At 36.7% G+C, this 26556-nt stretch overlaps 2 protein-coding genes and 1 pseudogene across 2 annotated transcripts; 1 reads left to right on the top strand and 2 right to left on the bottom strand.

Annotated features, from left to right (window-relative positions):
- Window positions 1–172: 172 nt before the first annotated feature.
- Window positions 173–8650, bottom strand: LOC9316900 (annotated as a pseudogene).
- Window positions 8651–16456: 7806 nt separating this feature from the next.
- On the bottom strand, window positions 16457–18970 carry LOC9316899 (cyclin-B1-4). The gene is made up of 5 exons (XM_002878962.2): window positions 18395–18970; window positions 17900–18003; window positions 17660–17812; window positions 16878–17584; window positions 16457–16783 (listed from the first exon to the last, which is right to left on the bottom strand). Exons 1-5 carry the CDS (start codon window positions 18441–18443, stop codon window positions 16639–16641), a joined length of 1158 nt encoding a protein of 385 aa, XP_002879008.1. The 5' UTR covers window positions 18444–18970; the 3' UTR covers window positions 16457–16638.
- Window positions 18971–23909: 4939 nt separating this feature from the next.
- On the top strand, window positions 23910–26329 carry LOC9316897 (epoxide hydrolase A). The gene is made up of 3 exons (XM_021027573.1): window positions 23910–25513; window positions 25592–25833; window positions 25905–26329. The coding sequence occupies exons 1-3, from the start codon at window positions 25037–25039 to the stop codon at window positions 26149–26151; spliced, it is 966 nt and encodes a 321-aa protein (XP_020883232.1). The 5' UTR covers window positions 23910–25036; the 3' UTR covers window positions 26152–26329.
- The last annotated feature ends 227 nt before the right edge of the window (window positions 26330–26556 follow it).

The following is a 26556-nucleotide window of genomic DNA, read 5'->3' as shown; positions in this document are numbered from 1 at the left end:
TTTCTGGTTTCGAGATTCGCTCATAAACAAAGCTCGATTTCTGGTTTTGGGAGTCTTATCCAAAGCTTCCATTTCCATTTGTGACCTAGGAGAAAGTCTGCTTCTCATGTTAATAAATGGAAATCTTTTTTGTTGATTTTGACGAACTTAAATTTGATTACACTTAGAAATCTGCTTCTCAATATTATACGTTTAAACAATGTTTGGAACGGTCTTAACACTAAGAAATGTGACAAAAAGGATTAGTTAACACTATCAGAAGTATCCAATAGAAATTGAAGATAAAAGAAAAAAACACAAAAAGACTTGTCCATGATCATCATTCTCTCTGACGGATCTCATGGAGATTCCAATGTTAAAACCAAACCAGATAAAAAGGAAGAACACAAAGAGAGATCATCACAACTACATGATCAACAAAAGAAGACTAGGGTTTTGTAACTTCGTGAACAAGAAACAGATAAGTCGTCAAGCGAAGGAAGAAGAGCAACTTCAGCGTTTTTTGAGATTAAGAGTATTTATTGAACACTGCTATTAGGTTACTCTCTGAAGCCAAGTCCCTTAACTTCATCAGCATTTTCGCATGTTCCCTAAAAAACCAAACCAAACGAGGATTGCAAAAATGAAATAGATAAATACATAAAGTGAGGATTAGATTTTAGCTTACATTATCTGATCTTGGTTTGTAAGTAGCCAATGTGATGTTTCAAAGTCTCAGTCCAAAATGGCGTCTTCTTAAGGATTTGACGCGCAACATAAACAGCTGATGTAGCCAGATTCGATGGACGGTTTAAGACAACTATAGGATACTGCATAAGTCCTAGCTCGGCTAGATAAAACACCAGTTTCTCCATCTCAATGTCACATGGAACCGAAGCTTTGACATGGCGCGCAAGGCACACATAAGGAGTTGGAACCGTGATATACCATTCGACTTGTCCTAAGATCGATTTCTCCATAGCCAAGACCTGTTTCCTGCTATAGGCATTGTCTCTTCATACTTGCAAGCTATAAGCATAGCGACTAGTCCCAACAGCTGAAGCTATCTCCTATGAACCATTGTCAAAGATAGAAACCGATCAACGAGGTTAATGGTGACGTAAAGTGTCTCTGGCATTAACTCAAACTTCCTGTGAACATCTACAAGCAAATCGATCAGAATCGATCTCATCTTCTCATTTATCTCAGGTTGTGATCCAATATAGTCTTTGATTCCTCCTTCCTCTTCTACAGTCCTATAGTACTTGAAGATTTCATCTACTTATTCATCAATGTCGATCACACCTTCTTTCGGTCCGCTTGCAGCCTATTAGACAATAAAAAAAGAGAAGTTAGATCTTCAAACATGGTTAATCTCATCAAAAGATTTGAAATTTAGTTACCTTGCTTCCAACTATTAGCGTTGTGGTAAAAGTCTTGGTTCCACGAGTTCTTCTGCTGAAATGTGCGTGGTTTGCAGCTTTTCTCATTTTCGTCAGGGCTAATGGTAATAACCTCGGGTTTTGACTGCGGTTTCGCCTTCTTCGCAACATCCTCAGTAGATAAATATTGTTGAATCTAGAATTCACACAATAAATTTGTTTAAAGAGGAAAACAAATTCGATTAACTCTCTTTATTAAGAACTCGTTCGATCAAAGACTCGATTACAAAGAGATTTGAGATTGCTTTGAGAACAAGTTAGGTTTTGCTCACAAACAATGAAGAAGCTAGGGTTTATATGTGCAAAATCGCGGATCCCCCGCATAGAGGATAAACCCCTCTATTTATGCTGCTATTTCGCCTTCTTCGCAACATCCTGAGTAGATAAATATTGTTGAATCTAGAATTCACACAAGAAATTTGTTTAAAGAGGAAAACAAATTTGTTTAACTCTCTTTACTAAGAACTCGATCAAAGACTCGATTACAAAGAGATTTAAGATTGCTTTGAGAACAAGTTAGGTTTTGCTCACGAACAATGAAGAAGCTGGGTTTATGTGTGCAAAATTACGGATCCCCGCATAGAGGATAAACCCCTCTATTTATACTCGGGAGACCTCTTTAAGATAAAGCTAAATTTTCTTAAATCTAGGGCTTGAATCTTCAAGCCTTCCTTATCTTCAGATCTTGACATTTTATTAAAGGGAATTTTCCCGGTTTTCTCTTTTGGAAGGTCGGTAACAACCTTTCCTTTGATTTAAGGGAGGTCGGCTGGCGACCTCCATGGGCTTCGAGCCCAATGGCCCATTAACAGGTAAACCGGGTTTTCTCGGTTTAATTGAATTGCTCAATTGATTCGAATCCTCCTAGGTTTAGGCCGGTATTGTTGTAGGTGCTAATTCCCGCACCAACAATTAGTCCTCCTAGTTTGGAGAATTCAAACTTTAATTTGAGTTTTCCGAACTATAAGAGAGAATATTCGGCTTATATTTAGGAAGATGCAAATTTGAATGTAATCTTTAAACTTAATGAACACGCTTATCCGTTCGGACACATGCCAGAAATCGGGTATTGAATGATGACATGTAGGTCGGAAGTTGAAACGTCGCCTAGGTATAATGATGACCTTTTGAAGGTCAGCCCCCCCCCCCCCCACTTTTTCTCTATAAATACTCGGTTTTTCTCTTCATTTTTCACTTTCAACCGCATAAAAGAAATGTAGTTTTTGCTCTCTTCTCTCTCTTTTCCGTGTTTTTAATCTTCGCCGTTTTCATTCGAGTTTTTCGAACAATCTTCAATGAAATCTGGAGGATGACTCTGACTCTAGTCGGAACAACGTGGATGGAGAAGGAAATCCACTCAATCCAGCCGATCTCCCTGTTGAAGAAGACGATCTTGATCGGTTCGAGGCATTGATTGAGTACTCAATGGATGAGTTTTAACCCGACGAGGATGAAATGGAGAAGAATTCCATCCCTCGAGGTGTTTTTATCAAAGACATTACTTCTCTTTTTTATCACAAAGAGAGGGTCGGAGGAGACCTAACTGTTCCCGACTCGCTTCCGAATTTTGAACCAAATGAATCAGTCGCTTCTGCGAACGTTCAGAAAAATCTAGAAAGGGTGAACGACGAACAAGTTGAGGTCGAGCAAGTACAGACTGATCATGTCGGAACAGAGTAGGTCGATGTGGTAGAAAGATCGAAGAAGAAGACGAACAAGGGAAAATATCCGGTTTTAGAGACCGGAGGTAATCGAGGTCGGAAACGACCTTCTGAGGAAGCTGGCCTTCACGCTGGGTTTCCAACAAAAGTCTTTTTGCTTAACTCGCGATGAGTCCAACCATTTTGAGATGTTTGGCTATGAGTATATCGGGGAGGGATCCCTTGTGAAAGACCTGGAGGTGTCTGGTCAGCTATGTAGGAATTTAAAGATTTCCTCTAAGATTCTCCTGGATCCCACTGATTGGAGTTTGAAGAGGACTACCTGAAGTTCGTGCAGTCCTTCCTGCATGTAGGAGTTCGTCCTCGTTTCCGTTCTCCTTTTATTGGATCGTGTTTCACACTCTTCTCTTCTTGTTATAAACCACTGCTTATGCCAACGCGCACGTGTTGAAATACGATCGAAGGAAAAAATCTTGAACTAAAGCCGATCACCCATTGAAGATGATGGAGGAATGCATCGGATATGCTAGGGTCGTAGTACGGGCGATGAAGAAGAAGATTAGAGATCAGGAGGAGGCTGATGAGGAATGGAAGGTCATTGTCGCTTCTCTGAATTAAACCGTTGCCGACCTATTGTCTCGCGAGTCAAGTTTTAAGGAGGAGGTGAAGAGACTGCAAAAGGAGTGCAAAGCTTCGAAGGCCTAGGCTGAATCAGAAGGATCCAGACTTCATCGGGATAGGGATACGAGGGTTGAGCGCACCGCGACGAAAGCGCATGCTCGTCTGGACAAGGTGAAGACGTACCTTGAGGAACAAATGAAGGTTATTCGCCCAAATATGGACTTGCTCAACCAAGCTCAGGGAATGGAGGAGTCTCTTAAGGCGTTTATCGAAAGAGGCGCCATTATCTCGAAGGAAGAAATGTCAAACATTAAGATGCTAAAGTGGATGCCCTCGACGTCATGGATTTGAGGGATGCAGATATCAGTATATCGTCGGATTAACCCGGTTTTAGTTTTTTTAGATTAGACACCTAGACTCAAGCTTCTGTCGGCGATCGTCATGGCTCCAACGCCCCCTTCTATCAAACTGATATTCATACAACCCTTGGCGAGGATGAAAGGAACCATCCAGGGGCCTAAGCCTGGACCCAAGCTACCTTTCCATTCTTTCATCTTATTGCTCTCTTTTTATATGATGTAATCTTGAACCTAATCCACCGAGCCTCGGGCCTGTTAATTTACACTGCGTTTTAATTTTCTTTTTATTTTTGCTTTTGGAAATTTGGTTTATTTCTTTTTTAATTTAAAAAAGAAATTTTGGTTAATCTGTTTCCATTTAAAAATGGAAAAATCCTTCGTATAGAAAAGGAGAAATCGAACAAATCATTTTCCATTTGGAAAACGAAATCCGAGACCGGAATTCCTATAAAGATACCCGGGCTCGTTTCTTAGAGATATATCTTTGCTCATTCGAGTTTACCTTTACTTTTTTTTAACAATGGAGTGCTCTGGTTCTTGCCATGTTCCTTTCCCACCTACGCGTAGAACGATTGAGGATAGTATGAATCTTTCGACGTTTACCATCACGGAAGCATCGAAGAGAGGGATGCCCTACTTTGACAACCTAAGGGTTCCTTGGACACTTTTATTCTGAATCAGCTAAGAAGAACGTCTCCTAGCAGAGGAGTTTTTGTCTCTTGTTGAAGACAAACATGAAGAATACAGGAAGCGGCTGGCTATAATCGATGAACATAGATCGAACTTGACTCACAAGATAAATTTTCTTGAATCACATCCTAGGGATTGGATCAAGAATGGTTTTCATAGGATAGCGGAATTGCGACGGTTGTGAAAGGGATGTTAGCCCTGAATTCAATGAGAAGACCCTTTGGTTGTTCCTTGCGAGAATTTTACCACGGGATCGGTGAAACCATTTTACTTAGGATAGTCTGCTAACGAAACTAATTCTGTCGAAGCCCAAGAGTTTGTTAACATGGTATGTTACTGAACCACTTTTTCTTTCGTCCACTAAACAAAAAAAATTCTTCTTCTCATGACCGTGTTTTCCTTTTCAGGTCAGACTTAAAAATGCAAACTTTAATTTTTATTAAGAAATATAGTTGCATCCGTTGAAGGAATGCTTATGTGCTCTGTGTAGGCATCTAGCCATTCGTAGTTCAAATTACAATGGAGAGGTCAGAATATCGAGCTCGTGTCTCTTTTTCTTTTTCTTTTTTTGGCTCGTAGAGCATTTTCTTTTTTGGCTCGTAGAGCGACTTAGTAGTAATACCATTTCACGTTAGAAGCATTCCAGGATTGTTCGACCTCATTGCAATCCATTGTCATGAGTTCATATACTCCAAGGCGAAATGCTTTAGAGATCAAGTAAGGTCCTTCCTAATGTTCACCGAATTTTTCTGCTCGGTGTTCCTTGGTATTCTTGAAGACTTTGCGGAGAATGAGGACGTCTTCATTGAAGCGTCGTTCTCTAACAGTTTTGTTTTAGTGGCAAGGTGACGCAGTCTGGTAGTTTTGTATTCATACAAAGGCCTGATCGCGTAGTTCTTCCCATATATCGATGTGATCATACATCATCTCGTCGTTGAGCTCGGGGTGATTAGTCATCATGCAACGCAGAATTGTTGGGACACTTGCCTTAGTAGTGGCCATGGCTTCAATGCCATATGCAAAGGAGAAAGGTGATTGGCCAGTAGCTCGTCTTGGCGTCGTCCAATGTAATTGTCACCGTTCGGGAGATATGTGAATCATGGGGCCATGGCGCTGACACGGTTCACACTTTGCAACGAAGACTTAATAATCGGTGACCATAGTAGGTTAGTAATGTCCATCCGTTTTTATTTTGAGGGCCAAGGCACGACCTCCTGAATGGTTTCCCCATTCGCCTTTGTGCGTTTCTTGCATAATCTGATTAGCCTCTGTGCGATCGACACATGCGAAAAGAACACCGGTCGAACTTCTGCGATAAAGTGTATCTCCGTCAAGGACATAATTCGCACTTCTTTTAATCGTTTAGCTTACCAACACCAGTTGGTACTTTGTCGTCTGCAATATATAGTTTAATTTCGTCTCTCCAATCAACTGGTTCTAGATCGACCTTAACATTCGCTTGGTCGTCGGGATCATCTCTGATCTCCATTGCAACTGGTACATCATTGATGATGTAGGTCGGGTTGCTCAGATCGATGCTAGGCATTGCTATGTCTTTCACAAGGATGGTTACTCGAAGTTCCACATTGGTTGATCCAAATTCCAAACAAACAAAACATACACTAACGCAGCAAGGGTGTTGACAGATGCACTATCGCTTGGTGGGATCTTTATGAGCCTGAAACTCTTAAACTGCTTTGATATTTTCTTGACGAACTGCAGGTAGGCGTCCATCGTTCGTTTTTGGCTTAAACTCACCGCTGAACTGGTTAACCACGAGTTGGGAATCAGAATAAGCTTTAATGTGATCAACTTTGATTCCTCTGGCTAGTCGCAACCTAGCTAGCAGTGCCTCGTACTCAGCCTCGTTTTTTGAGGCTTTGAAACCAAGTCGAAACGATTGCTCAAGTATTTCTCCCATTGGAGATTATAGTAAGACTCTCAAGCCGAACCGGGGTTGAGATGCAGACCCGTCTACATCAAGTATCCAGTTACTGTTGTCTGGACTGTTATCAAGGAGTTCAAGGGATAACTCGGCTATAAAGTAGGCTAGGACTTATGACTTCATGCTAGGTCTGGCATGATACTTGATAACGTATTCACCGAGCTTGATTACCCATTTAGCCATTCTTCCAAACTAGTTCGGACTATGGAGAATAGTTCGGAGTGGCTGGTCCATATACACGACAACAGAATATGATTGGAAGGTCAGAGCTTGCGAGCTACTATTATGATTGCGAGAGCCACTTTTTCTAATGTAAGATACCGTGGTTCGGCGTTAGGTCAGACCCCAGTTGTGGCTTACACAAGCAAGATCCCGTTAACGCTATTGGATCGGGTTTTGAAGCATCGGAAGACGCTACCCTCTTTCTCCATAGCTGTGAAGGCAGAAGAGGAAGAGTTGTAGAATTTAGAATCTGAACAGGATAAAAAATTTTAAAGTGTGCATAAATCATTATCAGACCTGAAAGAGATTTGCTCTGAGGGACGAGTACAACCTTCGACTTTGGGGGAGGTTCTCGAGGCTCAGTACCCCCCTTTTTAGGAGACGCGCTCCGGACAGTCTTCTCGCCACTGTGTTGGGAAGAGGAAGACATGTCAACAGGAGGAGGAGAACCCATTGGTTCAGTAGGAGGGGACGATTGAGGAGAACGATCAGTCCAGGCCCTTGACTTCTCCCTCCGCGGAGAGGAACCACTGCGAGATGGCATGTCTCTCTTCTTGCGAATCAAATTCTTAAGCGGTTCGTTGCTGAAATCATCTCGGGGAGGACGAGGAGAGTCACGATAAGGAGATCGGGCCCTCCGAGGAGAACGATCATCACGACGTTCACGACGAGGTGTTAATCTGAAAGCAGAGACGGATCTGGCTCCTTCGGCGCTACTAACGTCAACCAGCAAGGTCCTACTATAGTCTTTTTTGTCAATGGCGGTCGCAAGGAACGCCTTGTTCTCCTCGCAAGCCTAAGTTATCGGCTTGGAGAGCATCTTGCGCTGGGCAGTGAGGGCCCAAGCTGACATTCCTTGAGTTGAGGGAGGAGGCGGAAGACGATGAAGTTAATCGGGAGGGCTCATCCTGAGTTTTCGATTGGCTTCTATGAACCGATCAAGGGTGAAAGAATTCCAAAGGGTTTCCCCTTCAAGAATTATTTTGAAGAATCTGATGAATCCGATGAATTCTTTAGACGGGAGAGTCGGAGCGATGAAAGCTTCGAAGTGAAACAACGAGTTTAGTCAGTAAAAATAATAAAACAACCGGGAAAGGTATATGCAACCTAATTTCTACCAGGCTTCGCAGACCACTTCGATGGGAGTATATCGGAAAGATTTCCAATCGAAGCAGGAGTTTTCTTAATCAGGAACCAAGGATGGTGCCAGTTTTCATCCTTGTTCGGGAGGTGCGAGATGATGTTTCTGTTGGCGTTCAGATACGCTGAGAAATACCCCGTTTTCTTCGATGAACTTCTCACGCTTAGAAGCTCGTTCAACTCGGGGAATCCGATAATATATCCGGCCTCCACCGCAACGGTTATAATCCTGAGGATGGTGCGAAGAAGATTGGGGGTTAATTGAGGTAGAGCAATCTCAAGAGCCGCTAGGTATTGAACTAGGGCTTCGGGAAGGGGGAAGGTTAATCCGCAGCCCTTGAAATAAATCTCGTATACACATAAGTAGCCGTCGCGGTGGTTTTCCGGGGACTCCGTAGGATCGGCTATTTGCGCTTCCGCCATGATTCCAGGTGGAATCTGGCAAAGCTCCTTCAATCGCTCGAGGGATCGAAGAGTACATGTGGATCTGTAATGCGGACCAGCGATATCGTTAGGGAGGGTGCATTCGTCATTACTAGAACGTCTCTTGTCGAAGGACGGAGACTCGGGTCTATCGGAATCAGAATTCATCGAGAAAGATGGAAAATTCAAGGTTTGGGAAAAGAAATTTGGCGAAAGAAGCAAAGGAACTTGACGAGAAGAGCAGAGAGAACTTTTAATCTGAAAGGACAAAAGTAAAAGTAAAAATAAAAAGAAGGTTACCTCACGCAAGCTAAGTGGTAATGATGGAACTGCCTTGGGAGTCGTTGGGGAAGTGGAGAGATTTTTCCCGTTTTAATAGTAAAAAATTAAGATATGATCATAATAGGTGACATATGTCATGCTAGTAAATATGGATAGCGCCGAGATTAAAGGATTGATGGTATCTTGGCGGGAAATCAGAAAATTCTCAAGCGCAATCTTTGGCCATTAAAGCATTAAAGTCCTCCGAATTGAAATGGCACTACGAAAGACTTGGGGGGCTAATTGTTGGTGTCGGATCTCGCACCAGTAGTCCGGGACCAACCAAAGATTGTCACATAAGCAGACGGGAAGCCCACGAAGAGAAAAGACCCGTAAGACCCTCAAATCAAAAGGAAGATACGAGCGAAGTGTTCACACCGTGAGGTGAGAACGGATTCGGAGCCACGGATAGTTCGGTTCGAGAATATTTGGGCTGAAAGGTGAGGCCCATGAAGATCGGAATCAATTCAAATTTGAACGTTTGAGCATTAAACACAAAGACTGTAACAGACACATTTAAGAGAGAATAATTGTATTTAATTGGGAGTTAAATGTTGTTTGTGAGTATAAGTAAGAGGGCCAAGGGCCATGTAAGGGGCACACAATTTTTTCGAGCAAATACACTATAGCCATTTCCATATCAAATTCACAATTTCTTTACATTGATTTTTGTCCTCAAGAATAGTCTTTCTCACTAAATAAATAAATAATTAAGTGTGTAAATCCGGCATCCACAATTTAATCTTCACATTTGTCGATTGTCAAAACTGAGCTTTACACTATGCTCAATACTAACTTCCGACTCAAAAAGCCTAGTTCGCCTAGCATCTAGCTACATTCAAAAGCTAAGAACACTTCTCATAGTTAAGCCGACCTCAACGCTCACAATTACACGAATAAATCTTTTGCAAAAAAGTTGAGATCGCATCTTGCACTAAGTCATTGTAATAGGATAAGCCGAGATTGCCTCGCACCTAACTACAAAAGATAAAGTCAAAACTCACATATTCAGCCAATCCAAGTTATCATGACAGGTCGTCGCCAATCTGCCCATTTGGCAGCTCATCTCGCGGCTCATTAGCCAGATCATCTGGCAGGTCATCTCGTAGCTTGTCAGTCAAATCATCTGGTAACTTCCTCCGCTACACGCTGCTCCTCGGCTACGAGGTGTTCCGCTGGTTCGAGTTTCGGATCTTGGTCGAGCATAGTCATATCATCATGCTTCGCAGCTCTTCAGCTCATAATTTGTAGCTCTTACCTCGCAGCTCAAATGTCGCAGCTCGTCCGCTTGCATATCTCAAAGCTCATCAAATTGCCTAACTCACAGCTCAGCAGCTCGTCAAATACTTCATGTTGCCGACCTAGGAGTTAGTCAAAACATCGCAGCTCATCCCCTAAACTTCGCTCGCAATTTCTGATCATTCTTGATTCAAAACGAGCTAATTTTTCTTCTAATTCGCATTATTCGCATAATTTGTAGCTCTTACCTTGCAGCTCAAATGTCGCAGCTCGTCAGTCTGCATATATCAAAGCTCATCAGATTGCCTAACTCACAACTCGTTAAATACTTCATGTTCCTACCTAGCAGCTCGTCCAAACATCGCCGCTCGTCAAAACATCGCAGCTCATCACCTAAACTTTGCTCGCAATTTCTGATTATTCTTGATTCAAGACGGGCTACTTTTTCTTCTAATTCGCATTATTCGCATTCTCATTCACCGAACTGAGGGGGACTAATTGTTGGTGCGGAATTTACCCACAACAAACCCGACTTAAACCAGAATAATTCTACCAAACCGATAATCGGCCCATGAGTGCCCGGGAAGCTCTTGCCGACCTCCTAAGATAAAATGGAATTGTTCCTTTTCCCGAACAAAAAAAGAAAATCTGAAGATATAGGCAATTTGAAAATTCAAGCCCGAGATTTGAGGATATAGACCTTATCTCGATACCCGACTACCCTTTCCCTATAAATAGGGAGGTCCTTTCCAAGACAATGGAAATATTTATCAAAAAACAAAATTTCAAGATACAAAAGATCAATCGATCAAGATCCATAACAAATTGTAACAATCTATATTATTAATTTGGAATCACTAGATATTAAAAAACCTTTAAGTTGTAGAATATTACATGGAATGCCATTAGGATTATTCAATTAAAAAAAATAAAAGAAGGGAAAAAAACAACAATATAAATATTCATTTTGTTGGAGCACTAACAGTAAAGATATTCAGAAAGATTTCCACGTATATTCTATCCAAAATTAGAAAACACACTAAATTTATTGTTATGATTTAATAAGGTTTCCTTAACAATAGACTATTTTTTTTTTTTGACATCAACAATCGAATATATTAAATTCGAAATAATAATAATGGAAATGCAACTGTTTACGAAATATTAAATCAAATTTTAAATTAGTTCAAGAAATCATATCACAACAGTTATTACTTGCCAAATATAATTTTAGTTATAGATTTTAATTTATTTTTGAAATCAAGCATATACCTCGAATCTATATTTAATACTCTCTTTTTTTCGCCACCTATATTTAATATTTTGATTTGCAAATATATTGTTAAGATTATAACAATGTAAACCCTAAATATTGAAGCCAGCTTGCTTTATCCTATAAATATAGAAGTCGATTTTTTACTATTTACTAATCATTCAAAATTTTCTATTTTTATTGATATTTTATACTTAAGTTTAAACAATGGCTGCAAATCTTGGTTTCAAACAGGATATACGTGTTTCATAAAAGGTACTTCAATGAAACACATGGTAAAATTTCTTGAATCTTCTTCTTTAATAGCAATGAGTTGTTCATATGTGAATCTGTTGTTTTTTTTTATATCAAGACCAATAATTTTTTCTTTTGTCTTGATTTTTTGACAGATTGTGTTTGACTTGGATACAAATCTGAACGTATACAAAAATAATTGGGAGACAGTCAAAATATTACAAATCTGAATGTAGTCTTTTGTTTTTCAATTTGGCTGGTAAACACCTTTCACTGTGATATGTTTTCTGAAGACAAAGGCCCCTTGACACACATTTTTCAAATGTTTGGATTCTTTGGTGTGCAATTCTAAGAACAGATTTGGTGTAGAACAATCTAATAGATCGATGATTGGAGTTTCTTTTGCAGGAAAGGAAAACAAGTTGGCTGAGATAAATTGTTGCTAGATGGGAGAAACTTGGCTCCATTCCGTCAGGTGGTATTTTTTGTGTAATTTGGTTTCTTTAATCTTTTTGGTATTATGACCCGATTATTGTACTAGGTGTTAGTGGTGTTACAGATCTCGGCCATCTACTGCAAGTGAAATTGAATTCGTGTGGTTTGGATTTTATGTGTTTAGTTCTCGGATTGTGTTGTATTATTCGTGTATTTTTTTTTTGTTCTAACATATACATATATACAACATATAAACTAATTCATAGTAACATGCTAATTCAGATAAATTGAAAGAAACATATTAATTTTTTTACAGAGAAAGAAATCAAGAATGTGTTGTTGTTCTTGCGAAGAGTCAGCATATTAAATTTCTAACAAAATTTGACACAATTACATGTGTTGACTATATAATTTTACAGAAAAAACACTCATTGAAGTAGCAAAAGTTGTAGAAAAAACATTTATCATACTTATCAAAGTACGTGTGTTTTTATTTTTGAATATATGTAACGGTCCAAAATGAGTTAAGATGAGTTGAAAGAGAAGATGTTTACGCTTAAGAGAGATAAATGAAGTTCAAATGCTTGCAGTAGAATTCGAACATGAAATTCTTATTCTCCAAAGTCCCCCATGGCTGCAAATCAACATTCCATATTTGTACTATCAAAAGTTATATGCTCGATTGTGTGGATGTTTAATGCAATTCGGAACGAAATTCTACGGAGCGGAAATTTTAGGAATATAAAAATATGATTATTTATGTCCTATTTAAATTTCAAAACAGGATCGAGATTGAACGGGTAAGGATGGAAATACCTTTAAAAATGTCTTTAAACATGCATTGCTTGCAATCATGTGTTTAAAATGTTTCTTTCAATTTATTTAGCATAGCATAGATATTTTTTAAAACATAATAGTGAAATATTGAGAAATATTAAGAAAATATGGATCATTTCCACTAATTTTGTAAAAATTAAATACCTAAACAAAAAATACATGAAATACGGATATTCCGTCCAAATCCTAGACCTATTTCCTTCGGTTGGACTAAAATATACAATTTTTTTTATCAACCACACATTAATTTAAAAAATAACTCCATAATTTAATATGTGGTTGATAAAAAAAAAAATTGTATATTTTAGTCCAACTGATAAGGAAATAGGTCTAGGATTTGGTTGGAATATCCGTATTTCCTGTTTTTTTTTGTTTAGGTATTTAATTTTTATAAAACAAGTAAATTATTTTAAAAGAAACAATTATGTGATGAAAAATTCCTGGTAGATATGTGATAGGATTGGTTCTCTGTCCCAAAATCGATATGCTTATATTCTCTTATTTCCTATATTTTTTAGTTGTCTTTACCCATGTTTAAAAAATCGCTAGGCGTTAGTCGGGCGTTCGAGCCGGGCCTAGCGCCTAGCCAAAAAATCGGAGATTAAACGGGGATTAATCGGGATTAGTTTATTATATTTTTTACTTATATATTGTATATATATTATTCGTGTGGAAATAAAATCAAAAGCGCAAGTTGGTCCAGTGGTTTTAAGGACGTTTCCGTTAATATGGGTGGGGAGTTCGAGCAACTCTAGCGACATTTTTTCTATTTTGTTCATTTTAGGTTTAATTGGTATTAAATTACCAAAATACCCTCGTCTTCTACCTCTTGAAAATGAGAGATCTCTAACCCTAATCCACCGTCACTGTATTTTTCCTCACTTTTCATCATTTTTTGGTTTTCTTGCTATTTATTGGTAGATCCATCAAGTATCTATCATTTTCATCCTTTAAAAGAACAAAAAAATCAAGTTTTTTTAAAAACTTCTGATTTTTGATCCGATTTTAGCCTAATCCCGGCGGTTCCTTGCCGCCGAGCGACTAGCCGCCGCGTAATCGGCCGCCTGGGCGGCGTTTTTGAACAAGGGTCTTTACTAATACCAAGAACAAATCGGATTAATTTTTTTTCTAAACTAAATTGAAACCAAACTGATATGAGTTGGGATTATGAATGCCATACAAAAAAAATCTTTTTACAAACATAACCCCGCACGTTCGTGTGGGTCCGAATCTAGTTTGTATCTAAAGTGGGTCAAGTCTCTAAAAGATATTTCAATATCAATCAAACCAATAAAAAAAACATCCACAAGACCAATGCAATTGCAAGAAATCAAAGATAAAATAAATTCAAAGAATGTTTACAAAAAAAAAAAAAAAAAAAAAAAAAAAAAAAAGAAATTCAAAGAAAACAATTCCAGAATCAAATTAAAAACAATTGGAAAAAAAAACAGAAATTAATCAAAGAAAAAAACTCAAGAACCATAAAATCGTTGGAGAAAATCAAAGTAAACATTGGAAATATTAACCAAAATCAAAATTTAAGATACAACCGATCAATCAATCAAGACCCATAACAAATTTAAACAATTTGTATCAAAATTGCGTCAAGTTTCTAAGAGATAATTTCAATCTCAAATTCTCAATCATATTAGAACAAAATTCCACAAGAAGCCACTCAGTTGCCAGAAATCAAACATAGAATCAAAAAAAAACAATTACCAACATCAAATCAGAGATCGAGAATCAAAAACCTGCGATTCCACGTTGATCAGAGACTCTAGACGCCATTATATCTGCTCCTCCAATACTCGTTAACAGTGATGAAAAGAAATCCCGGAGATGACAAAATCAGACGCAAATTACACTTCCGATTTCATTGGAAACATATAACAAAATCAAATTAAAAGGTAAAACAAATCAATTGATTAGTGACAAATCATGAGTTTATAAGGAGAAATTAGAAACAAAAACCTGCGATTCCACGTTGATTAGAGACTCTAAAACGCCATATATCTAAACCTTGTTTTGTTGTCATTCTTCTTCTTCTTCTGTGATCTGAAGTAACGCTCCTCCAAGACTCGTTAAAACAGAGATAATCAAAAGAAGGAAAAAAAATCATGAGTTTAAAACAGATCAATTGATCAAGATCATGAGTTTATAAGGAGAAATCAGAAGCAAAAACCTGTGATTCCACGTTGATCAGACACTATAGACGCCATAATATCTAAACCTTGTTGTTCTTCTTTTTCTTCGGTGATCTGAAGTAACGCTCCTCCAATACTCGTTAACAGAGATGAAAAGATACACCGGAGATGACCCAATAACTCTGAATCACTCTCTCTTCAGATTTCAAAGTCTCTTTGCTTCTCTCAAAAGAAAAACCCTAATTTTCTGAGTGTAAATTGCGAATGGTGAAGATTTGTGGTTGAAGAAGGGTATATAATGTTTTAATGAAAATTCTTAGCTCTCTCTAACGGTCATGTTATTTTACAAACCGAAACTTCTAACCGTTGATTTAACTTTTAATTTTAGAAACAAATGATGGTCATAAAAATGTAATTTTTTTTACTAGCCGTTGGAGACAAGGAACCAAGTCTGGTGTTGAGCTGCCGTTTCTGTTTCTTGTTCATCAAGTTAGATTGCTTCTTACATCTAATGATTTTCTAGCCAGGAAAAATTCATCTCAAATCTGTTGGAGTTTCATATTTGATTAAACATGTACAAAAGACATTAGAAGAAGAAGTTGAAGGAAGAGTGAGTGACGACGAATCGTAAGAAGAAGAAAAAGCAAAGAAAAGTGTTGTGTTCGTAGAAGGAGGAAGAAGAAGAAGAAAGAAGAAAAAGGCCAATGGGCCATGGTGTTGAATTGAGGGCCCAAATGTTAAATGGGTTATTTTGTGTTGTTAAGACAAAACACGTAAATAAATAGGTTAAGATAAGTAGTATAAATGTAGTGTGTGGTTGTAGAATTACAATTAACAAGTAGTAAGAAGAAAAAGCATTAAGTGGCTAAACCTAGTACTATTCAACAACATCGCTGATGTAATTAGAGCCAAACATGTTTTGACAGTGTCCTCATCATTGAGGAAAAGTAAAAAAAATTTACTATTTTCTCAGGTGCCACAACCACAAAATATATTTGTTAGATTTTTTTGTTTAATCCATTTGTTTGACCCCATTAACAAAAGGTAAAATTCCTAACTGCACCCATTTCTTATCTTTTCTTTAAATAATTTTAGTTTATAGCATTCCAAATTAATATTTAAAATTTTAACTATATAATGACCCCGGTAAACAAAATTCCTATATCCGCTATTGATCTTCACTGGGAAAGATTGATCAAGGTTCATCGTTATGTTATTTTCTTTTATTTCAACATCATTAAATTAACAATGAGATTTGTCAATGAACGAAGCTTTATGTCTTTAGGTTCGTAACCAACGCTCCCATTTTCTGCTTCTCATGTTTAATAATAATACATTGAAATCTTTTTCACTGATCTTCTTCTTTCACTTAGTTTTGTAACACATTGCATTGATCAACATCTGCTAACACAAAGCTGAAGTATTTTAAATATTATAAGATATACGTGACAAAAGGAATAGCTATATCAGTAAGAAATTCAAACGCAAATAGGTAATCCAAGAGAAACTGAAGATAAATGAAACCACACTAAAAAACTTGTTCATGGTCAACATCATTATCTTTGACGGATCTAACAGAGGATCTAATGCAAAACCAAACCAACAAAAGGGCAGAACACAAAGAGATCATCACAGCTACATGATCAACAAAAGAAGACTAGGGTTTTGTTTCTTCATGCACAAGAAACAGATAAGTCGTCAAGCGAAGGAAGAAGAGCAACTTCAGCGTTTTCTGAGACAGAGTATTTCTTAAACACTGCACTTAGCGTACTCTCTGAAGCCGAGTCCCTTAACTTCATCAGCATTTTCGCATGTTCCCTGAAAAAAGCCAAACCAAACCATTGTCAATTCATGACTACCAAAATGAAAAAGATCTGTAACATAAAGCAAGGATTAGGTTAGATTAGCTTACATGATCTCATCTTCCAAGTAGCCAGTGTGATGTTTCAAAGTCTCAGTCCAAAATGGCGTCTTCTTAAGGATTTGACGCGCAGCATAAACCGATGATGCAGCCAGCATCGATGGACGGTTTAAGACAACTATGGGATACTGCATAAGTCCCAGCTCAGCTAGATAAAACACCAGTTTCTCCATCTCAATGTCACATGGAACAGAAGCTTTAACATACCGCACAATGAACACATAAGGCGTTGGAACTGTGATGTACCATTCGACTTGTCCTAAGATTGATTTCTCCATAGCCAAAACCTGTTTCCTGCTATAGGCATTGTCCGAAATACAGACGAAATCATTAACCTCAGGAGCCCAAATATCTTCATACTTGCAAGCTATAAGCATAGCGCCTAGTCCCAACAGCTGAAGCTCTCTTCTAGGAACCATTGTCAAAGATAGAAACCGATCAACAAGGTTAATGGTGAGGTAAAGCGTCTCTGGCATCAACTCAAACTTCCTGTGAACATCTACAAGCCAATCGATCAGAATCGATCTCATCTTCTCGTTTATCTCAGGCTGTGATCCTATATAGTCTTTGATTCCTCCTTCCTCTTCTACAGTCCTATAAAACTTGAAGATGTCATCTACATATTCCACAGCAGCCAGTTCGTTGTTAGCATCGGCAGCATCAATGTCAATCACAGCATCCTTCATTCCATTCGCAGCCTGTTAGACAATGAAACAGAGGAGTTAGATCATCAAACATGGTGAATCACATCAAAAGATTTGTAATTTAGTTACCTTGCTTCGGGCTCTTAAGGTTGCGGTAAAAGTTTTGGTTCCTCGAATATGAGTTCTTCTGCTGAAATGTGGTTTGCAGCTTTTCTCGTTTTCGTCAGGGCTAATGACTATAACCTCGGCTTTTGTCTGCGGTTTCACCTTCTTCGCAATATCCTGAGTAGATAAATACTTTAATGAGTTCCAAATTTGAGTGAAAACAGAACATAATCAACAAAAGAAGTCAGAGATGTTTAAAATCACCTTTCTGGTTACAACATCACGGCCAGTGACAAGATTCCCAATGTCACCAAGAACTTTTCGGTTTTGTCTTCCATGTCCCGCAACATTCGTCGGTACGATTTCACCTAACAAATTCAATTATAGCACAAACCCATCAGTGATTAACCTAACAGAAACTTGCAGTCTCATCCGATCAGATCGAGACATGAACACTCCGTACAAATTCCATATAAAAACTGCATCAATTTTCCAAGATATTTACGAAAATCAAAACTTTAAGACACAACACAACAATCGATCAAGATCCATAACAAATTTAAACAATTTGTATCAAAATTGCGTCAAATTTCTAAGAGATAATTTCAATCTCAATCAAATCGAAAGAAAAAACAAAATCCACAAGAACCCACTTAATTTTCAAGAAATCAAAGATAAAATCAAAGAAAACAATTACCAAAATCAAATTAAAAAAAGGTATACAACAGATCAACTAATCAAAGATCGCGAAAGAAAAACCTGCGATTCCACGTTGATGAGGAAGATCAGAGAATCTAGACGACGCCATATCTGAAACTTGTTGTTCGTCTTCTTCTTCTGTGATCTGAAGTAACGCTCCTCCAAGACTCGTTAACAAAGAAGAAAAGAAATCCCGGAGACGACTCTTTCCCGTCCCGGCTTCGACCCAACCAGACGCCACTCTTCTGATTCAAAATCTCTCGTTGCTTCTCTCAGGGAAAAAAAAACCCTAACTTTTTCTCGACTGTGAAATTGCGGATGGTGATTGGTGAAGATTTGTGATTGAGGAATGGCACTGTTTTATTTTAAAAAGGAAAAGTTTTAGCTCTCTCTAACGGTCATGTTTTTTTTGAATCGAATCTTGACCGTTGGTTTGACTTTTAATTAAGATCTAACGGTTTATATTGAGTGTTAGTCATAAAAATGTTAAATTTTTAATTACTAGCCGTTGGGGACGAGGAGCCTTAAGTTACGTGTGTGGAGCGGAGGTTTATATGACTAAACATACTAGTAAATTTGCTTTAAGTTAAAGTACTCTCTTTCCATTTTTCTGTTTAATACAGTATTACAGATTGCATTTATGAATAACAGAAAAAACTAAAATAAATTGAATATTTAAGAATTTAAAGAAATTATGATTTTAAATAATAATTAATGTCGAAATAAATGAATTTTAAAATTTGTGATGAGAGACACGAACTTTCGATATGTCATTTAAATCGTAAAGCTTAGTTTGAGTTTTTGATAAAATGGTCAAATTTCGTTGACTTAGCCATTTCGAGCATGTCGTTCAGCAGACGTTCACATGGTTAACAATCCGTTAGAAGTCTTCGTTAAATCAAAACAACGTCGTTTTTAAGCTTTCAAACGACGTACGTTTCATTAGAAAAAAACAAAAATATTGGGTCCACAAGAAATCAAACTGCTTTTCTGTTTTGACTCATAAGAGACTCTCAACCGTTTAGCTACGATAACATTTTGGTATTAGAACAAACAGAACGTATATATATACTAAAAATAATAATATACAATTAATTAAAAATATATGCAACTAATTGAAAATAATAATACTAAAAACATCAATAACCAAACATATACAAATATTAAATATATTTACATAAATATATATTTCAAATTTTCAAATATTTAATTTTATATATAAAGATTTCTTATATATTTAGATAATTATTGTTTCCTAAATTAAAAAAAAAAAGCAAACTGAAACTTATGAAATATGGAAAATTAAATATATGATCTAAAATCTATACAATCCTTCTCATATAATATATGATTGATTTATACATGTACATAAATTTTAGTTAATTTAATTTTATAAATAATTTTGTTTATAAAAAATTCATATATTTGTATTTTATATTATAGTATATATTAAATAACTGTATAACATAATTATTCCATCTTGAAATCGATGTGATATTCATATGAAAATATATAAAAAGAATCATTTTTATAAAATTATAAGAGAACGTGATAATTGTAGTGAATGACACATAATTAATCATATATTAATATGAGAAGGATTTGTATAAATTTTAGATCATATATCTAATTGTTGTCAAGTGTCTTTTTGTATTCTATCTCTTTCTGCTTTAATAATGTTCCTTTGTAAGTAATTCATGATTTTTTGTCGATGTAATCCATGTCTTTTGGCTTTTAATGAGAGAATCCAAACCTTATCTATTAATTATGTAAATATAATGTTTGTTTGGAGTCCGGCGATTTCAACCACTTAATTTTTTATAAATAAAGACTCATACTTCCATTGTTGTATCAATACTACAAATCTCATCATACTAAAACTAATATCAATGGATCCATCAAAATTTCATTTTGATATCGAAGCTTACAAAAGGCAGTCTCAAATTGAAGAGAAGTATATTGTGAACCGGTTTAGAAAGCGTCGAGACAATATAGAAGAAAACTATGCACCTCATAGCAAGAAAAAATACTTCAAAAGAGATCATGTAGCTTTGGAAGTGGTCAACAAAGAATGGAATGAATACAAACAATTCAAGGAGCAAGAGCTTGAAAGATTGGACAAAATAACCATGACACAAGAGGAGACAAACCTATTAATGAAAGAAAGGACTCAAGCTAAGAAAATGAAGATGTTTATGAAGCTAAGTGGAGAAGAGCATTTCGATGATCAGAGCAAAGAATTGTTGGAAAAGTTGAACGAAGATATATTTAAAAATTAATTAGCGTCAAATGTTTGTTTGTATTCAATCTTTTTTAATAATGTGTGTTTGTCACGTTATGCTTTAATAATATTTCCAGGACTTTTAACTTTTTAACGGGAAAATTCAATCGTTATCTAATAACTAGATCCATTATTGGCCGTAAAAATTATTCTTCGGTCCATTCCAATTTTATTTTGTGAAAAATAACATACAGTGAGAACTAACCATGACTTGCTTGAGAAAAAAAAAAAAAAAAAAAACCATGACTTACTTGCTTACGTGGATAATGGACCGAATAATAATTGTTACGGCCCAATAACGGGTGGACCGACGAATAATTGTTATGTGGATAAAAAAGAGAGAGAGACCCAAAGAGAATTAAATTTAGGCATTTAGCCGTTTGTTAAATAAAAGCTTCTTTCTTCAGCCGACTTTCACCAAAAAATCGTTTATCTTCTTTCTTTTCTCTTTTCCCGTTGAACGTTTTCCTTCGTCCTTCAATTTATAATCCTAATCTCGCTCTCTTTCTCTCTCGTCCGAATCAAATCCGGTTGTGCAATTTTGTCGTGGAACCCTAATTATTTCGAATCGTGGATAAAAACCCTAAGTTTCTGTATCGGGTGGTGGCGGTTTTGTTTCTTTGTTCGTGATGGCGGAGTTAGTGCAACGGAACGGACGGTGGATTTCTCCGCTCGTGTTGGTCGTGGTTTGTCTTTCTCTGTATTTCAAAGTGAAGCTTTCTTTGATTGGAATCAGATATGGTGCAAGATTAGGGTATTAGTTTTGAACAAATTTCCCGTAGGATGATTTACAGACTCTCACTGTCCCTAGAAGTACCCTTGATCTGATGCCATGTTTAAATTCGCTTCAAGATAAGAAGATTAGTGATTATTGGGTTATAGAGATTGATTTTTAGTGTTGACGAGAACAAAGAGAGTTTCTGAGTTTTCCTGTTTTGCAATTAAGATTTCCCTGTTTCAGTGTTTTCCTACTTACGTTGAGATCTCCCTGTTTTGCAAATTAAGAACCGGTGGTGAAAAATTGTTGTATGATTATGCTAGTTATCATTTTATTGAATTTTAACATCTACTCTATTTGATTGAATGTTATGTGATGTTGGATTTCAGGCTTTATGTACGGTCAGATAACAAAGACATGCTCTTAATGCTGGATTGTGTCTTCCGTGGAAACCGTGATGTCAATGATCGAGTAAAGACTGTGGTAAGTGTCTATACCAAGTAGTAAATGTAGTATTTTCGTTTCATTTTTGTTGTCTCACAGCTGGAGCATGAGAGGAAGAATTTGCAACTTAGTGACACATGAGGCACTTGAAGGAGTTGTTCAATGAACACAGGGCAATACCGTAAGTCTTTACTATCCCTAGAAGTACCGTAAATGTAATATTTGCGTTTCATCTGATATTAATACAGTTTTGTTGTGTCACAGCTAGAGCATGAGAGAAAGAAGTTACAACTCAGTGACACATGAGGCACTTGAAAGAGTTTTTCAATGAACACAGGGCAATACCGTAAGTCTCTACTATCCCTAGAAGTAGATCTGATGTCATGTTTGAATTCGCTCCATGACAAAAGAGAGATATTTGGGTTTCATAGATTGATTTTTAGTGTTGACGAGAACATAGAGAGTATCAATGTTTTCCTTTGTATATCAAATCTGAATCCTCTTAATCTGAACAAAAACAATACATGTTGAGGGATGAATTTAACTTTTGTTTGTAGATCGGTTAATTTTACAAATTTACTAATTGTTTTGGATTTACTTTTGTTATAGGAAGATTCTTATTTCCTCAGATATGTGCTTTTGAAGGTGTTCAAGGAGATTTCAAGTGTAGCAAACTTCTTTAACAGGTATATGTTTTCAAACCTTTTTGTTTATGTGTTTATTTTCTTTTCAAACTTGTTTGTAATTTGTTGATACAATTAAGAAAATCACAAGTGAGAGACACATACGTGAAGTATAGACTAATTTTGATTTGCTCAGGTTTGTGCCTCAAAAGGTGTTAATTTTTCCGTGATGCCAAGGAGATTTCTTTTTTTTTTTTCTTTTTCTTCCAACCAAGGAGATTTCTAAGAGTATCAGAATTTATTACCAGGTATATAAGCTTTTTGCGATTTTCCAGTGATAAAATTATTTTATTACATGTGAAAATTTACATATTAGAATTAAAGAAATTGGAAATGCAGGTCTAAGCACCATTCATAATTTAAAATGTTTTTTTTATATTAGCTGCCTCAATAGCATTACTGTCCTTGATCTATCTTTCAAATTTTATGAACTTATTTGCTAACATATCATTGATAAAAAAATGTAGATTTTGCTTTGGGTATTGGAACATTATATTGTGTTTTAAAATTTTGATTCTCTTTGTTTTCAATGCTTGTGTATCATAAGGTCTCTCATTCTATAAAATGGATGCATCTTAGAGTTTCTTATAGATATTTATTTGACATATGTGCTATTTCTGCATATTTTGATTGTAATTTCCTTTAATCTTGAAAGTATTTGTTTTGCGTTATGCTCTAAACCTTTCATGACTTTTATAAACATGTGAATGAAATCCTAGAATTCTGCATCATATAAGGAGAAAAGGTAGATTTTACTTTGGCTATATGAGTTTAAAACACTTATTATCTCTGTTTTTGTGTTTGTATGTATAATAAGTTTGTCATGTTATGAAATAGATGCATTTTGGAGTATCTTGTAGATACTTATTTCGAATGTATGTGATACTCTTGCAGATTATGGTAGTAGTATTCTTGAATCTCGAATGTATTGATTTTGATTTGGTATTGGAACATAACGTTGTGTGTTTTAATATTTTTAACCTCTCTGTTTTCAATGCTTGTGTATCATAAAGTCTTTCATTCTATAAAATGGATGCATTTGAGAGTCTCTTGTAGATATTTATTTGACATATGTGCGATTTCTGCAGATTTTGATTGTAATTTCCTTGAATCTTGAAAGTATGTGTTTTGCGTTATGCTCTAAACCTTTCGTGATTGTTATAAACATGTGAATGAAATCCTAGAATTCTGCATCATATACGGAGAAAAGGTAGATTTTACTTTGGCTATAGGGACATTACATTGTGAGTTTAAAACACTTATTATCTCTCTTTTGGTGTTTGTATGTATAATAAGTCTGTCATGTTATGAAATAGATGCATCTTGGAGTATCTTGTAGATACTTATTTTGAATGTATGTGATACTCCTACAGATTGTGGTAGTAGTATTCTTGAATTTCGAATGTATTGATTTTGCTTTGGTATTGGAACATTACATTGTGTGTTTTAATATTTTTAACCTCTCTGTTTTCAATGCTTGTGTATCATAAAGTCTTTCATTCTATAAAATGGATGCATCTTAGAGTCTCTTGTAGATATTTATTTTGACATGTGCGACTTCTGCAGATTATGATTGTAGTTTCCTTGAATCTTGAGAGTATTTGTTTTATGTTATGCTCTAAGCCTTTCGTGATTATTCTAAATATGTGAATGAAATCCTAGAATGCGGCATCATACACCAAGAAAAGGTAGATTTTACTTTGGTTATAGGGACATTACATTGTGTGTTTAAAACACTTATTATCTCTGTTTTGGTGTTTGTTTTGTATATAAAGTCTCTCATTTCATGAAGTAGATGCATCTTGGAGTATCTTGTAGAATGTATGTGATGCTCCTGCAGATTATGGTAGTAGTATTCTTGAATCTCGAATGTATTGATTTTGTGTTAGTATTGGTCATATTGGTCACAATGATACCAAAAGGCAAGTATTGTGTGCATATTGGTCACGATGGTTGATAGTCTGATTGTGTTTTGATCATTATTGTTTACCATTGTGACTTTTGCATCTTGCGTCTTGGAATAGTTAGTGTGGTAAATTGATCAAAGTTTATAGGGAATGCTCGTATGTTTATCTCAAATTATACCCCATAGTCTAAACCACAATATTAGATTTTTCACTTTATAATACACTTATTAATTAAGATTCTTTCCATACTACAAAAAGGAGACAAATAAATCACTAAATTAATTTGGTTAATGATTTGCCAACTAAAGAAACACACAATTACACCACGATTTAACAAATCATATATTCCCGATTCCACAAACAATAGAAAGTCTGAGAAAAGTGTACCACGCATCTTTTTATTAAATGTCAAATCGAATTCATTCTCAATTCATTGCACTCGTACGGGGTTTGGTATATTGACGCTAAATATCACATTGTAATAGACTTGATGGTGACTGAGAACAGAACATAACATAAAAATCAAAAGAAAAGAAAAAAAAACTTCTAGAGATAAATGAGTTAAATTTATATTAACACGTGTTGGGTAATCTATCTATCTAGTACCATAAAAGATTAGTCACTCAAGAGTCAAGACTCCTTACGCCACCACCACCCAAAGCAAAAACAATGGAGCACATGAAGGTAAGAGGGAACGGCATAGACATCCACGTGGCAATCCAAGGTCCCTCCGATGGTCCTATAGTCCTCCTCCTCCATGGCTTCCCTGAGCTTTGGTACTCATGGCGCCACCAGATCCCTGGACTCGCCGCTCGTGGATACCGTGCCGTGGCTCCTGACCTACGTGGTTACGGTGACTCCGACGCTCCGGCGGAGATCTCTTCCTACACATGCTTCAACATCGTAGGTGACTTAGTCGCCGTCATATCCGCCTTAACCGCCTCAGAGGATGAGAAGGTGTTTGTGGTTGGACATGACTGGGGAGCTCTCATCGCTTGGTACCTTTGTCTTTTCCGACCAGATAAAGTCAAAGCTTTGGTCAACCTTAGTGTTCCGTTCTCTTCCCGTCCAACGGATCCATCCACTAAGCCCGTTGATCGCATGCGTGCTTTCTACGGCGATGATTACTATGTCTGCAGGTTTCAGGTTTGTTCTTTTTACTCTTCTAGCTAATTACTTGAAGTTGAAGGAATCTTTAGTTATTAGGTTAGATGGGGAGTGTAGGAAGTTGGAGATATAGAAGCTGAGATTGCAGAGGTTGGAACAGAGAGAGTGATGAAGAGGATACTCACTTATAGAACTCCTGGACCGATTATTATACCGAAAGACAAAAGCTTTTGGGGATCGAAAGACGAAAGTATACCTCTACCTTCTTGGGTAACGGAGGAAGATGTTACTTACTTCGTCAGCAAGTTTGAAGAGAAAGGCTTCTCTGGTCCAGTCAATTACTACCGTAACTTTAACCGGTAAGTTTGAATAAGACAAATATTGTCCCTATTGTTTAGGAAGAATTGTTGAATGGGTCTTGTAATGGCAGGAACAATGAGCTGTTGGGTCCATGGGTGGGGAGCAAAATCCAGGTGCCTACAAAGTTTGTGATAGGGGAGCTTGACTTGGTCTACTATATGCCTGGTGTCAAAGAATATATACATGGTCCCAAGTTTAAGGAAGATGTGCCTTTGCTTGAAGAGCCTGTGGTCATGGAAGGAGTGGCTCACTTCATTAACCAAGAAAAGCCTCAAGAGATTCTCCAAATTATCCTTGATTTCATCTCCAAATTCTAATCTTGTTTTCTCTTAAATCATTCTTGTAAGTTGCATAATAAGTTGAATTATGAGGATACATCCTCATGTATTTCGTTATATCATCCTATGTAATATATGTATTAATACTAAAGTTGGATGCGTGCATATCATGTGACATTCTTCTAAGTTATAATAAGGTAAATAGCACATTGTAAGAGACTTGATGGTGACTGATAAGAGAACAGAACATAAAAGGCAAAAGATATCTGGAGTCCTTTAGGGAGGCTTCATGATATTCTGGGAGTTCGAGGTACCATTGATATGGGCGTGGCTATTCACGCCTCTTTTGCGGAAGTGTTGGAATCACATAGGAGACGGCGTCACCGAGTGAACACACTTAACCAAATAGAGGATCAGCTGGAAAATATTCGTTTGACTAGAACA

This window comes from Arabidopsis lyrata, assembly GCF_000004255.2.
Source record: "Arabidopsis lyrata subsp. lyrata unplaced genomic scaffold ARALYscaffold_4, whole genome shotgun sequence".
Lineage (NCBI taxonomy): Eukaryota > Viridiplantae > Streptophyta > Magnoliopsida > Brassicales > Brassicaceae > Arabidopsis > Arabidopsis lyrata.
This window is presented reverse-complemented; position numbering and strand designations above follow the sequence as displayed.

Excerpts from the sequence above, each read along its gene's own strand:
- LOC9316899 (XM_002878962.2), bottom strand. The coding sequence starts at position 18,443 with ATGGCGTCGTCTAGATTCTCTGATCTTCCTCATCAACGTGGAATCGCA. Across the intron at positions 18,004-18,394 it reads TCATCAACGTGGAATCGCAG|GTGAAATCGTACCGACGAAT; the intron begins GTTTTTCTTTCG and ends TGAATTTGTTAG. Across the intron at positions 17,585-17,659 it reads CCTTAAGAGCCCGAAGCAAG|GCTGCGAATGGAATGAAGGA; the intron begins GTAACTAAATTA and ends ATTGTCTAACAG.
- LOC9316897 (XM_021027573.1), top strand. The coding sequence starts at position 25,037 with ATGGAGCACATGAAGGTAAGAGGGAACGGCATAGACATCCACGTGGCA. Across the intron at positions 25,514-25,591 it reads ACTATGTCTGCAGGTTTCAG|GAAGTTGGAGATATAGAAGC; the intron begins GTTTGTTCTTTT and ends TGGGGAGTGTAG. Across the intron at positions 25,834-25,904 it reads TACTACCGTAACTTTAACCG|GAACAATGAGCTGTTGGGTC; the intron begins GTAAGTTTGAAT and ends TTGTAATGGCAG.